Source organism: Antechinus flavipes, chromosome 2, assembly GCF_016432865.1.
Source record: "Antechinus flavipes isolate AdamAnt ecotype Samford, QLD, Australia chromosome 2, AdamAnt_v2, whole genome shotgun sequence".
Classification (NCBI taxonomy): domain Eukaryota; kingdom Metazoa; phylum Chordata; class Mammalia; order Dasyuromorphia; family Dasyuridae; genus Antechinus; species Antechinus flavipes.
In genome coordinates, this window is record NC_067399.1 from 44,184,409 (window position 1) to 44,200,129 (window position 15,721).

General features: G+C 38.6%; 1 protein-coding gene across 1 annotated transcript; it reads right to left on the bottom strand.

Annotated features, from left to right (window-relative positions):
- Positions 1–10,883: 10,883 nt before the first annotated feature.
- On the bottom strand, positions 10,884–12,556 carry LOC127547697 (carbohydrate sulfotransferase 6-like). Its single transcript, XM_051974668.1, has one exon. It carries the CDS (start codon positions 12,528–12,530, stop codon positions 11,334–11,336), a length of 1,197 nt encoding a protein of 398 aa, XP_051830628.1. The 5' UTR covers positions 12,531–12,556; the 3' UTR covers positions 10,884–11,333.
- Between the last annotated feature and the right edge of the window lie 3,165 nt (positions 12,557–15,721).

Consider the following 15,721-nt stretch of genomic DNA (forward strand, 5'->3'; position numbering starts at 1 on the left):
TATTCACGTCCACCTTTTCATAACCCCACTTGGGATTTTCTTGGCAAAGATTCTGGGTGTAGGGCGGTTTGTCATTTCCTTTTCCCAGCTCCTTTTACGGATGAGAAAACTGAAGGAAACAGGATAAAATGACTTGTTCAAGGTCACACAGCTCATAAATATCTGAAACCAGATTTAAACTCAGTTCATCTAGACACCAGGCCTAGAGCTCTATCCATTGTACCCACCTAGCTGCCCCAAAGCATTTATATAGCACTTACTGTGTACCAAGTACTTAGCTAAACACTTTATATTGTCTCATTTGATCATTGAATCATCATTGAAACAATAATTACCATGAGGAATAATGTGTATTGACTAAATTAGGGGTCACCATGAATAAATAGAGGACAACACTGTTTTTTTTTTTTTTTCCTGAGGAATGACATTTTAAGTTTGTGTACTTTATAAATCACTGGCTGACAGCCTTCCAATTCCTCCATATAGCCACATGCACTCAAATACATTAGTCTCTAACTCCTGCTGCCTCAGCAAGTCTGTACTGCCAAGGCTTTGGTTGATCCCATCCATTTTGGCTGCCCACAAAAAGTAATATGGCCTTGCATTCTATAAGTGCTATATGGCACTGTGGATAGAGCACTGGGCCTGGCATCCGGAAGACTGGTCTCAGCTTACTAATTCTGTGACGCTAAGCAAGACACTTAGCCTTGGTTTTCAGGATAATAATAGAACTGCTGTAAGGCTCAAATGAGATAACATTTCCAAAGTGCTTTTCAAATCCTAAGTCACTGTCAAGTGCTCTTTTAATGATATATGTTGGTTTGAGTTGGGACCAGACGTGGGCTCTGATCATAGAGGGGCTGTTGCTCCTGTTTCTTTCCTATGCTTCTCAAGACAAGATTGTCTTTTTTTATTTTATTACTAATTTGTTCTGAAACCCCAAGTCAGTAAACTGCCAGGCTTCCTTTCTTGATTTGTGAAATGGGGACAATAATGCATTATAGGGCTGTAGGATCAAATTACATTATTTAAGTAAAAGTGCTTTGAAAAGCATAGGATATTATTATTAATAATAATGACTATGGATTGTTTTTAATGATTCTTCCTCCCCCCACAACCTTTCATCTTTAATAAACACTCATCTATAATGAGGAAATTGTCCATTCTCAGCAAAGTGACCTTATTTCATTGAGGACTAGATAAGACTTGTAGTCTACATAACCAGGATGTTTAATTTTATATTTTATGGTGAATCAACAGAAATAATACCTTTATTTTGACACTAGAGGGCATGAAGAACATTATGATAAAAGAGCTCTACTCATAAGTTTTATTTTGTATTCATAGACTCACACTCCTTTAGTATGTAATGCATGATTCTGTGAATGTTTGGACACTTCTCAAGTCCTCAGAACATTGCTGCCTCTTACTTACTCCACTATTTACAGATTACACAACCAAAAAAAAACCACTAAGCTCTTAATTCCCATTTCAGGATTTACAAACCCCTTGGGGAGTTATGCTCCAGGGGTCTGAAGCTAAAAATTCATTAATGGTGCCTTAAGAATGATTGCAGAATAATATAAGTAGAATATGAAATGACAAGAGTTCAAACACAATTTTTGCATATAGAGGGTGAAACATTGGGACCCACTGAATTGGACAACTGACTTCAGGCCCGGTATAGCCCATGGGATCAGAGCACCATTATTCAAAGCTGGAAAGGACCTTAGAAACCATGCATTGAAAGTACATAGCCTGGCAGAAAAAAATTGGGCATACCCTACCTTTTCTTCCAATGTGGAGGCAAAGTCCAAGGGGAGTTCCCTCTTGATCATCCATCCCCAACCCCAGGCTAGCCTAGGTCTAGCTCTCCAAAGAGAAATGAATGCTATACCCCTCAGTCTTGGGCCATCTTCTCATTAGCCTCCCCTCCACCCACACATATATGGGAGAAAAAAAGCAGTGGAAAAGGACTTCCACTGGCCCTTCTTTTATCCAACTTTCATGAGTCAGTTTACATAAATTAGAGTAAAAAGAACTAAAGCATCTACACTGAGACTTCAAAAATCACAGTCATCCCTCTTCCTTCACCTGTTTTCCTCCCACCATGCACCCTATTCCCTAAGCAGGGAAGAAATAGGAGAAAAGGGTCTTATTTTTCCATTTACTGGAGGGAGGCCTAATATAGATGACTAACCACATATCCTACTGGCTGAGCCTCCATACTTATTGGGCTGGCTGACTCCCAAATAAGGGCCTGCTCAGGGAGTGGGTTGAAGGGAAAGAAGAAGAGAGAATGGGGGAGAGTCATATTGTGATTTGGGAGCAGGCACTGAATCCTCCCCTCCAAAGGACTGCCTGAACAGTCTTTAAGTAAGACTATCTGATCTTCAGCTATGGATAAGTTTTGGAGGGCATGATGTCCACACTGGCTAGGGGATATATGATTAGAGGTCACTTCTGGTCCAGGGTGTGATACAGAGAGGAATATGGCACCTTCTCACATGCTACCTCCCCTCACACATTCTCTGGCTCAGTGTCAGCCCAGTGAAGGTGAAAATGTCATCTCTGGTAATAGGTGTCTTTGGTACTCTTGGGTCAAGAGTACTCTGGGTAGTTGCTTCACTCCACACTTAGGGAAAGCGGGGTCATCTACCAGATACTTTGAGCATATGCTAGGAGCATACTTCAGATGATCTAAGACCTCTTAGTGCCTCCAGTGATTTAGATCATAACCCCATCCTTGGATTCTTCTCCTGTACAGTTAATTCTCCTCCATGTCTTCCCTTCCATACACTCACTATAAAGGATCTACTATCTTTCCTTGAGGTATTCTCTTACTTAGTGGGTAATTCCTTGTGGCTGCTTACATGAGCTGCCTACCTTATTCTCTGATCTTAAATTTCCTGTTTGTCCTGAGGAGCAACTTGACACAGTGGATGAAGAGCTGACCTTTGAGACAGAGTTCAAATCTCATCTCTAATACATACTAAGGGTGTGATCTTGGCAAATCCCTCAATCTCTTAGTGTCCCTGTATCAAGAAAATCCAAGGTCCAGTCACAGACTTCTGCTTGATTTCTTGCACAAAAGAAGTCATCGCCGTTTGTATGCTACAGCCTGGCAGCTTTTTTTGTCTTTTGGATCACCTGTAATTCTATTTTTGAGAAACTATGGAATTCTATGTTTCATAGCCATATAACATCACTAGATTTTTTTAAGACTAATTTTTTTACTCCCTATCTTACAAGGCTGGGTGCTATTAATAGCTGAATCCTACTACTGACTGCCATAGGAATTTTGACCTGCTCCATTTCTCACACAGACTGATTCATCTCTCTTTAGGCAGCCTGGCAGCTTCTCATACACGATGACTCACTAGATTGATGAAGAATTTAGAGCAGATGCCTGATTGGCTTAGTCCACTGCATCATAGAACTCCTGAGCTCAAGAGATCTGTCAGCTCCAGGCTCCCCAGTAACTTGGATTACAGGGATGTGTACCCTACCTAGCTAAAAATCTGGTATTTAAAGGATGGGTATTCAGGAGCAACTTGCGATCACTGGAAGCATTTCACAGTTTTCCAATGCAATCCTACCTGCTTCATTCTTCCTACTGAATTTTTGGTTCAACTTATTCATCTGTAATACCTAAGTAATATTTTGTTAAACTGGAAAATGTTACAAAAGTATGAACTATTATTAAAGAATCTTTCATTCAACAAAGATTTATATGCTTTCTATGTGTTAAATATTCACATATATACATATACATATGTGTATGTACATGTATACACACACATATATATTAACTATATACATTTAATAGTTATATTTACTAATAAAATAAATTTCCCATCCAACTCCTATGTAATAGTTGGAGCATTAAGCATTTTTCAGCCACTTAGTTTTTCCTGTCTGGATTGTTAGGGTGCTTCCTCAAATAGCTTTGGAATTAATTGAGAAGAAAGTCTGAAAGGCATTCTGGGACTTGAAATAAAAATAATCTGCAAACAAAAAGGTAGACTTTACCACTTCTAGGGAATCCCTTTTCTATTTTCTAACAATATTTTCTGTGACAGTTGCAAACACTGTTGCCAAGCGTACTTTTCCCTGTTTTATACATCACTTGACATTGATAATTAGTGGCCTGTTTGAAAAAGTTATCACTGTGGCTAAATCTATCAAGGAATATTGTATGATCTTAACACATGCATAGGAAGCACCTAGTTGTAGAAGAACCTTTCTGGACAGCTTTTTGCTCTGCCAAATAAAATATTTTTCTCATAGTCAACAAACGGTAAAGTTTATAGGATCTTGTCTTCTCTACAGCTTTTAGTCAATTGTATTCCAGTCCCAGATTTTCATCAAGGATGTCCTTAATACCTTTATAAATGAAGATTTTATAGAGAAGAAAAAGTGATATCAAACTGGAGTGATATGATATCTTAATCTTTTGGGGGTAATAATTTGACTTTTGATGTTCAGTCATTTTTCAGTCCTATCTAACTCCTTGTGATCCATTTACAATTTTCTTGGCAAAGATATTGGAGCCATTTCCTTCTCCAACTCATTTTATAGATGAGGAAACAGAGGCAAATGAGTTAAGTGACTTGCCTAGGATCACACAGCTAGCATTTTTTCAAAGCCACATTTGAACTCAGGAAGATGAGTCTTCCTGTCTCCAGTTCTGATGTTCTATCCCCTGTACTACCTGATAATATGATTTTTTCTTATTCATTTATTATAGGCAAACAATTTTTCAGTTAGGCAGATTTAGAACTTGTCTAAGTAGGTGTCATCTTCTAAGATTTGGAATAAAAGAAATTTAACTTAATAAATAGACGATGCGGGAGAGGTGGCTAGATAGTTATTTGTCTGAAAAAAATCTAGGAATTTTAATGATATAAATTCTATAGGATTATCAATGTAAATTTTATATTAGTATTATGTATTATGATAAAATCTAGGATCTACATAGTGATTTAAAGTTAGCAAATCTCCCTACAAATAATCTCTCATTTAGTTCTCACAACTCTGTGATATAGATTCAGTTGTTAATGCAATCAGGCTAAGTCTTAGAGTAAAGAAAACTGAGTTTAAATCTGGCCTTAGACACACTTACTAGGTGTATGATCTGGGCAAGTCACTTAATTATTGCCTGCCTCAGTTTTTTCTCATCTATAAAATGAAAATAATAGCACCTATTTCCAGTTGTAAGAATCCAGTGAGATATTATATGTAAAGCATTTTGCAAATCTTAAAGTGCTATATAAAGGTTAGTTATTAACCTCATTTTACAAATGAGGAGATTAGAGAGAAGTAATTGATTAGTTCAGCATCACACAGTAAATATATGAGGAAGAATTTGGACTCAGGTTTTCTTGATTAGAAGTCTGGCTCTCTATCTAGTGAAATAGCTAATCAAAGGTAATAATAATGATAATAATGCAGTCAGCCTACATTAAAAATATATATATACCCTGCCACATGGGAGGGGGGGGGTCATCATCCCATTGTACTATGCCTTTGTCAGATCCTACTTATGGATGCCATATTTTAGGAAGGGTATTGCAGTCAGAATAAACCTAAACAAAAGGGATCAAGATTATGATTGATCTTGGGTTCTTCTCATGCAAGGATTGGTTAAAGAAATTAGAGATGGTTAAACTGGAGAAGAGATTTTTTTTGGAAACTTTTAAGTATTTGAAGGTCTGGCTAATTGAGGATGAATTACATATATTCTGCCTTGCTCTAATGTGAGAACTGGTAGAATTAGGCAAATGGAATGTGGTAGGTTTATCATCATTGGATGTCTTCCAGAAGCATATTGAAGAAAAAGAGGATTCTCATACAGATACAAATTGGACTAAACCTACTGGATGACCTTTTAACTCTGAGATGTTATAATTTTGAGATATTTCCTCTTCTGTGAGAAATATTGAAAGTTGGTCTCTTGATACTTTTGAAATTATGTCACCTCCAGTATGGGTTTTCTTTGCCAATTGGGTTTGGTCCAGGAGTTCTTACCAAACATATCTCTGTGTCGTTTTTGCTTCCTCATATAATGTAATGTTGTACGTCTAAGTGCAATTGTTCTGCAGCTCTCAGGATAGGGCCAACTGGTTCCTTTTTCTATAGTTTTTGTTCTTTTTTCCTTCTGGCTTAGCTAGATTTTTACCCAAAGCTTTCTACAAACTTACTTTTACATGGTTTATTTTTCATTTTTGTGAAGTGATACTACTCATTCTCTTGTATAACATTTTGCCAAATGAGTATTTTCTTTTCCCCCCTTAATAGTAACTTATTTTTTCCAATTACATGTAAAGATAGTTTTCAACATTCATTTTTGTAAGATTTTAAGTGCCAAAGTTCCTTTTCCTCCCCCTTCCCAAAGAAGGCAAGCAATTAGATATAGATTATATATGTACAATCATTTAAAACATTAGTCATGTTGTTAAAAAAAATCAGAATAAAAGGGAAAAAATGAAAAAGAAAAAACAAATTTAAAAATGCTTAGATATTTAATTTCCACAGTTATTTCTTTGGATGCAGATGGCATTTTCCATCCCACATTTATTGGAATTATCTTGGATCATTATATTGCTGAGAAAAGTTAATTCTATCTTAGTTGATCATCATACAATCTTCTTGTTACTGTGTAACTCCCTGTATCACAATTATAATTCTCCTGGTTCTCCTCACTTCACTCAGCTTCAGTTCATATAAGTCTTTCCTAGCTTCTCTAAAACCAGGCTGCTCCAAATAAATATTCTCTAAACCAAAGGTAGAGTCCATGAGTTCATGTTTTTTAAGATTTCTCAGATTCTCTGAATCTTAGTGTCTTCCCTCTGTGGAATAACTCTAGTTTTTTCTATATTCTATTATTCTTTTTTTCTCTCTCTCTCTGTCTCTTTCTCTCTCTGTCTCTGTCTCTGTGTGTGTATCTCTCTGCCTCTCTCTGTCTCTCTGCCTCTCTCTGTCTCTCTGTTTCTCTCTGTCTCTCCTCCCTCCCCTTTCTCTCTCTCCCTCTCCCCCTATTTGAGTGTAAGAGAAAGAGAAGGAGCAGCACAGGGCTTGAGAGCAAGGACCATTTTTGGCTTTTCCATGAATCTCCAATACTAATACAATACAAGGCCACGGGAAGTACTTAATAGATGCTATTGACTATCAACTTTCAACATTATTAATCGGTGTGCTCTCTAATCCTATGTATTTTATTTTATATATTTAAAACCATTTTTCTGAGAAGGAATATATAGACTTCACCAGATTGCCAAGGGTATCCATGACACACCAAAAAATGTTAAGAACCTTTCCCTAAATTAATGTCTCTCTACTTGATAAATGGCACTTTCTAGGTTCTTTTGGCTTCTTTATCATCACTGCTTACATTAATAAAACTTCCATAGGAATGGTAGTAATGAGAATCAGTATATTTCCGTTATTCTTTTTTTCTTTTTTTTCCCCTCCCTACTCCCTTCTTTCCTTCCTTTTTTCCTTTCTTCTTCCCTCCTTCCCTTTCTTCCTTTCTTTTTTTGGGGAGAAGGTAATCTAGGTTGAATGACTTGTTCTAGCTCATACAATTAGGAAATGTCAAATTCTGTGGCTGGATTTGAATTCAGGTTCTCCTGATTCCAGAGCTGGTGCTCTATTCACTATGCCCCTAGCTGCCCCACCCTTTATTCATTTCCTATTTTTCAACACCAATAGTTTTATTGAACTGGATTGGAGCTATTTTCATGAGATAAAGCTTTTTTCTTCTTATGGTTTTACTTACTTTTAACTTAGTGTTGATTTTTACCTTTGCTATCGTCAATGATCTAAGAGTCCACATCTAATCCAAATATATGAATAGTCAGTCACTTTCTATCTTTTAAATTATTGTCAAAATCAATTTTGGAGGGTTTTTTTTTTTGGTGTTCATTCTATCCAGTGCCTTGTGAATGATTTCTTTTTAAAAATACATTTATTATTTATTTTTAACATTAAAATTTTTAAGTCCTATTTTTCCCTCCTTCCCACTTCTCCCCCAACTATTGAGAAGGCAAACAGTGTGATATCAATTACATGTGTGAAATTATGCAAAACATATTTCCATATCAGCCATGTTAAAAAAAAGAAAAGCAAGAAAAATAAAGTGAAAAAATTATGTTTCAATTTGTAGTCAGACTTCATCAGTTCCCTCTCTGGAGGTAAATAGCATTTTTCATTATGAGTCCTTTGGAATTGTCTTTTTTCATATTATTTTGTGAGACAATCAGTGTTAAGTGACTTGGCTGGAATCATATAGTTAATAAGTGCCATGGATCTGAAGCTGGATTTGAACTCTCCTCCTGATTCCAGGGCTAATAATCTACCTGTTTCACCACTTAAATGTCCCCAAATTGTTTCTTAAAATTTTCATGATGTGTAGTCACAAGGTTTCTGAGCAATCTAAAACATTTATTGATCCCAAACTCTATATTTTCCACTATTTTTTGCTATCCTTCACTGTGCTCACACTCACATTAAAATCATTTGTTGCCTTGGAGGATATTATGAAATCCTTTGTGCAATTTTTTCTACTTCTTCATTGTTGAGTCATTTCAGTTGTGTCCAATTCTTTGGGACCCTATTTGGGATTTTCCCGGCAGAGTTACTGAAATGATTTGCCATTTCCTTCTCCAGCTCATTTTACAGATGAGGAAACTGAGGCAAACAGAGTTAAGTGACTTGCCCAGGGTCACACAACTAGTATTTGTCTGAGGCCATATTTAAACTGGGGAAGAAGAGTCTTCCTGACCTAGGTTTTGTCCTCTAGCCACTGAGCCAACTAGTTGCACTATGGAATTGAATCCCTCAGTGTGAATTAGTTTAACAGATCTGTTCTAAAGTGCTATTTGAGAGTTAGAAAAGAAGCTGAAAGCTTTGAAAAGAGGGATAAGAGTATTAGGCAAGTTTAGGGGTAGAAGAAGGAAGATAGAGAGGAAAGGGGTTTGCTAAAAGGAAAGACTGAAAGAAAAAAGAGAAATTTGAGACTGTAATTTTGCTTCAGGCCAGTCCTGTAGTGATGAGTGAAAGCAGGGGAGGAGGAAGGAGGGAGAGAAAGGGAAAGGGGGGAAAGGGAGGGAAGAGAGGGAGAGAGAAAGAGAAATCCTTAGAAGATTACAGAATGATTTGGATCTGAGACTGTGTTATTAAGAATGAGGATGGGATACTAAGACCAATAAAGTCTTTTCATACAGCATCTAAGTCATGGATTTAAGCAAGTGAACACATGCTTGCATATACTTCTAAATTATGACTGCGGAAAAATTAATCGATGGACCAGAATAGAAATTCCAGAAAGAATACCAAAGGTATATTAAAAATTCATGTTTACTAAACCTCTATATATTAACACTGGGGAGAAGAAATTATCCTATTCAATTACACTGTTGGGAAACTTAGTTGTGTCTTACACCTACACATATACAGACACATACCTCAAATTAAGTTCCATATCTCATACCATAAATCACAAAATAAATTTCAGAAAGATCAATAAATTAATTATTTTTAAACCACACAGAAAGGTTAGAAGAAAATGTAATAATATATTTTGCTCTGTTTTAGAAAGTAGATAAAATTTGGTCTTTCTAGCAAAAGGTAAATGGATTTGATTCTATTCACATAAAAACAAAATAATTCTATACAATGAGAAATAATACAACCAAGATTAAAAAAAAAACAATTGTTTGGGGAAAAATCTTTCTTTTAATAAGATAAAAACCTGACATCCAGAACACAGGGGTATATAAGACCTAGCCTCATTTCCAATAGTAAAAGAATATGGATAGAAAATTTACAAAAGAAGATATATAAACTACATAAATAATTGCTTGGAAAAAACTGATCTTATTAATTTTAAAAGTGTGAATCAAAGGAAGGTAATTCTTTATATCTAGAAAAACAGATACAATAACAAAATTAAATGCTGGTGGAAATGTGAAGAAATAGATATTGTTGGTGATGCTGAAAAAATAGATCTTTATGCAAAAAAGAAATATAAAACTGATCATATTTTCAACTTAATAATCTCATTACTAGAAATTTGTATCAAGAATATATATTTTTAAAAACATTGTTTTTGTAAAGATATTCAAAGTTATGTTATATATGATGAAAAATTAAAAAAGGAAAATGTTGAATGATTGAGTAGCTAAACCAGTTGTGGTATATTAATATAAAGAAAAATTATATTTTAATAACTTGTGAATTCATCAGCATGAGAGGTCAGGATATGGAATTCCCCACATCTACAAAGAGCACATTCACCTATAATTTATAGTGAAAGGATTGCCTAAGACTCAGTGAGCTTAAGTGAGTAGCATCTATAGCTTTGTTGCTTTTGAGTGTTTTTTTTTTTTTTTAGTCCTGTCTGATTCTTTTATACCCCATTTGGGGTTTTCTGGGCAAAGATACTACACTGTTTTGCTATTGCCTTCTACAGTTCATTTGACAGATGAAGAATTGAGGCAAACAGGATTAAATGACTTGCCCAGGGTCATACAGCTAGTAAATATCTGAGGCCAGATTTTAATTCACAAAGAAGAGTACCTTTTAATTCCAGGCCTGCAATTTTATCCACTGGGCCACTTAGCTGATCTCACAATTTTCAAGTGTTGATCCTGGCATCAAGATCAGCAATCTATCCTCTACAATACAGATAGGATAATTCGAATGCCATTAAAAAATGACAAATACAAAGAACACAAATAAATATGAAAAGACATGAAATAGTACAAAGAAAAGAAGTTAGAACTAAAAATACAATTCATATATTGACTAAGACTACATAAAATATAGACATAAAAGACATATACCAATGAACAAAGAGATGGGGTGGGGACAGAGAGGAAATAACTTTTATAGAGGCAGCTGGTGGTGCATCATATAACTCATTCCCTCCCCCTCTCCCCATGCTATAGGTAGATAGGTTGGCCAGGTTATCAAAAGATAACAGGAAAAAGGGGATGAGGACTGGTAGGAAGGAAATAAAAGATTTGCTCCACTAAAAAGAAGCCAAAGAAAAATTATAGTAAAGAGAGAAAAATCAATGGTGCTTTGAAACTTTAAAAAAAAAACCCTATCAATTGGGTATTATCCGTATAAAACTGTTCCCCGCATCAGCAAATCTGAGTATTAGTGGGGAAATCCTCTTCTACTGTTGAGATCACCCAGCTTTTCTCTCCCAGGCGGCCCCTCCTTCCATTTAGGCGACTAGGGAACGCTCCAGGTAGCGGATGGTTTTACAACGTGCATAAGGAAAAGCTTCCCAGGGCCCAGGAAGTGTAGACGGGCTTTGCGTCCTACTTTTCTCGCGCATCAGAAGACGCAAAGGAGGTCCAGCTGAACTTGCTCCTTCCCTGGGGAAGCACTAAATCCAGAGCGAGATCCTTCTGTTCCTTCTCAGAGTCAACGGGCCGGTAGCCCAGCGCGCGGAGGGCCCCGGCACACAGCTCTTGTACCCGGTGGATCTTGGGGAAGGGGAGCGCTTGGCGCCAGGCCTGGGAGACGTTGAGAGCGTCCCGGGAGGTGATCTTGAAGGCCTCCTGAAGCTGACCAGGCCCCCGGCCGTGCGTGATGTTGTAGATCCAGCCCTCCAGCTGCGGCGTGAGGCGAAGGCCGGCGAAGTCATACATGCCTCGGATCTCGACCAGCGGGTTGCGCACCAAGTCCTCGAAGCGCACCAGGCGGTAGCGGCCCCGCAGAAAGGGCGGCGGCTTGTGCAGGGCCGCCTCGGTGATGCGCACGTGGCTGCGGCACACCTCCTGCACCACGCGCAGCCCGGGGTCGGCCTCCACCCAGGTCCCGTTGGTGCCCAGCACGATGCCGTTGTCCCGCGCCAAGGCCTTGGCCGACTGCTCCCGGGACTTGAGCACGGCCCGCGGGTCCCGGACCAAGTGGATGATGTGCAGGTTGAGGGAGGGGTCGGTCAGCAGCGGGAAGAGCACCTGCAGGTTGAAGAAGCGCACCTCCTTGAGCACCACGTGGCTGTAGGAGCGGCAGGCCTTGGCCAGGGCCTGGAAGGGCTGCTGCCCACAGCGGCTCTTGCAGGCGGCCTCGCTCGTGATGTCCTCTCTGCGGAAGGCGCTGCAGGCCGGCGGGGAGCACAGGGCCCGGCTGACGGCCCACTGGAAGAGGTCCGACAGGGTTCGGTACCAGGGCAGGTAGGCGCTGAACACGTTCATGTCACAGAGGAAGACGGAGCGCACCAGGTCCCGCACGGCCATGTGGAGCACCTCGGCGTTGCTCTGGGAGAGGGTCACCCACACGTGCCAGGCCGGCTCCATCAGGTAAAAGACGTCCGGGTGCTGGCTGAAGAGCTGGCCCACAAAGGAGGAGCCCGAGCGCCAGGAAGACAGGATCAGCACGTGGACGTGGGCCGGCTTCTCCCTGAACGGGGGCAGCAGGTGGTTGTGGTGCGAATACAGGTAGAGCAGGAGGCCCGTCTGGACCAGGAAGAGGACGGCCATGGTAGTGCTGGAAATGCGGGGCCAAGCCATGGTGCCCCTGGGCAGGAAGACCTCGGGCCCAGATGGCCTGCAGAAGAAATAAGGGCCGGTCAGCCTCCAACGTCATCTCCTGCCCCCTTATCCCGAACCCAGCCCCTTAGGGAAGTGTAGGACCAAGCCATCACTGCCAGGGCTGCCTGGCACCCAGGGCCCATCGTATTCCTTTCCTACCCTTTACCTTGGCTTACCCGCTGATTGAGTCATGCTATGATTGAGAGAGAAGTTACCTAATTGTCCAAGCCTACTGGAGTGTATGATCTAGGCGGTTAGTATGATATTATTTTGTGTTATGTTGCTATATTATATATATTACCATCCACATAAAGAAGAGCCTAATAATTCATAACTGCATTTAAATTAGAATGAAGAAAGCATATGCCATTTAAGAGGAGAGAGTAAGGCCCAGAAAAGCACCCCAGGAACTATTCCTAAGAAAACACTAGGGACATGATTACCATAGAAATTCAGTGCTTAACAAAAATATACATTTTTTATGGTGTGCAATATTTTTATTTAATTAAATTTTAATATAATTTTATTTAATATCTTTTAAATTTAAAATATTTATCTTAATTATTATACTTCTTTTTCTAGTAAATTTATTTATTTTTAATACACATTACTTTATGAATCATGTTGGGAGTGAAAAATCAGAACAGAAGGAAAAAATCATGGCAGAGATAAAAAAAAAAAAAAACCTCCTAAAAAAGAATATAGCATGTGTTGATTTACATTCAGGCTCTTTGGTTCTTTCTCTGGATGCAGATGGCATCTTCTGTCCAAAGTCTATTGGGTTTGCTTTGGATCACTGACCCACTGAGAAGAATCAAGTCTTTTATACTTGATCATTGAACATTCTTTCTGTTACTGTGTACAATGTATTCCTGGTTCTGCTTGTTTGCTCAGCATCAGTTCATATTGTTATACTTCTTTTTGAACATACTGTTTCCCCAATAAATGAGAGTATAAACTGCATAAGATCAGGGAAATGTGTTCTCTTCTCTACTCAGAGGGGTCCTTGGACACAGAAATGATACTCAACAAACTTGATTAATTTAGATGAATAGAATTCATTAGTTCTATAAGATGAATAAGGGAATGAATGAGTAGGAAAAATAAGTGAGTTCTTTGCCCAATTTCAATGACCTGAGCTAATTAATTAGCAAAGGAATTGGGGATAACTGAACTGCTAGCTTACCAGGAGAATACTTTGATCGTGTGGCATGGGAAGAATTACTGTATCTCATCTCTGTTCCATTTTAGATCAGGCTCTCAGCCTTCCCTCTGCCATGTCTATCAGACTCCCCACTCAGTTGTTAGTCATGATAGCCAGGTGCCTCAGTGAATAGAGAATGCACCTGGAATCAAAGAAACCTAAATTCAAATCTAACCTCAGATACTCACTGGCTGATGGTACTGGACATGGCACTTAACCACAGTCTGCCTCGGTTTCTTCTATTCCAAGATTGTTTTGAGGATAAAAATATCTTTAAAGCCCTTTGTAGAGTATTTCAGGAGTCAATGCAGTTTTCAGCAGTCAGAGTCCTATATTTTGATTGGATTCAAGTTTGGGTCTTCCTGAATCTAATTTCCAGTGCTCTCTCCATTATGGAGCAGCACATTGTACTTAGAGAAGATATGAATTCAAATCCTGATTTGTTATTTATGTAGCCCTTAAGTAAGAAACTAAACCCCATGGGAAAGTTTGCAAATCGGTAAAATAAGCAGTTGGATTAGGCCATAGCTAAAGTCCCCTAGGTGCTCTAAAACTCAAACTGTGGTTGAACATGTTTCAATTAACATTAGACCAAGTGGAATAACACATGCAGAGCTTTTTGCACACTTTAAAGCATTGCATGGATTGTTATTTGCTATTATTATATAGAGCTCTGTATCTTAAAGTCTTCCAAACATGCTATGTTCAATCCAAAGTCCTAGCTAGCTCTCATACCATTTCTGTCCTCCCCTCTCCAAATTCTGTTTATCCTTCAGGAACCAATTCATGTCTCATCTTCCCTGTGAAACCCTTCCAGATCATTACAACCTTCGATGAAGTATTATTTTCCTTTTCTTATAAAGCTCTCAGTTTAGGACATAATCATATTACCTTACAATGTTTATTTAACCATATCACATTTGCATGTTTCAGCTTTCCAACTAGTTAGTGAACTTTGAGACAGGCACTGTCTTCTTTGATATCTCCCTTAATACAATACTTGGTATGAAGTAGGTATTCAATAAATATTTGCTTCTCCTTAGTTCCATCAAAACTATTCTGTCTACTAATCGCCCAATCTAATGTCCTTTTTTCAGTTTTCCTCCTTGACTCTCTGCAGTCTTTGATCCTGTTGATCACTCTCTTCTTAATACCCTCTTTTCTCAAAGTTTTTGGGACACCACTGTCCTGGTTCCCCTCTTATCTATCCTGCTTCTCCTTTCATCTCTTTTGCTAGATTCTCTTCTAGATTGTGTCCATGATATTTCACAGGATACTATCCTGGACCTTTTTTCTCTTCTCCTTTTATATAACTTCACTTGGGGATCTCTCTTTTTTTTTTTTAAAGACAAAAACATTTTCTTTTAATACTTATGCCTCATTGCCTAATGAAAAGGAAGAGAAACATTTTCACTTGGGGATCTCATCAGTTCCCTTGGGTCTAATTACCACCTCTAAGCTGATGATCTATCCTATCCCAACCTTCCTGCTGATCTGCAATCTCACAATTTCACATTTCTGCCTTTCAGACATCTCAGACTGGATTCCAGTACTCATGTCTAAAATTGACCTTGTTATATTTTTTCCCTAAACTCTCTCCAGCTTCCATTTTCCCTATTACTTTAGGAGGCAACACCATACTCTCAGTCCCTTTGGCTCATAGTCTGAAAGTCATCCTTCACTATCTCCCAATCTCCATATCCAATCTTTTGCCAACAAGTTCTATTTCATCTTTGTAATGGCTCTTGAATATGCCTTCTTCTCTCCTCTGTCACTGCTGCCATTCTAGTGTAGGCCCTCATCACCCACACCTGGATTACTGAAATAACCTGCTTGTAGGCCAGTCCGTTTCTAGTCTCTTCCCCACTCTTCCCAAAGCACAGGTATGATCAGATAAAAAATAATAAAAAAAATAAAAGTGATAAGCAAGTCACTTAACCACCTGCCTGAGGTTTCTCATCTGTAA

What these genes read in the sequence shown, in the direction of transcription:
- LOC127547697 (XM_051974668.1), bottom strand. Translation starts at nt 12,530, where the DNA reads ATGGCTTGGCCCCGCATTTCCAGCACTACCATGGCCGTCCTCTTCCTG.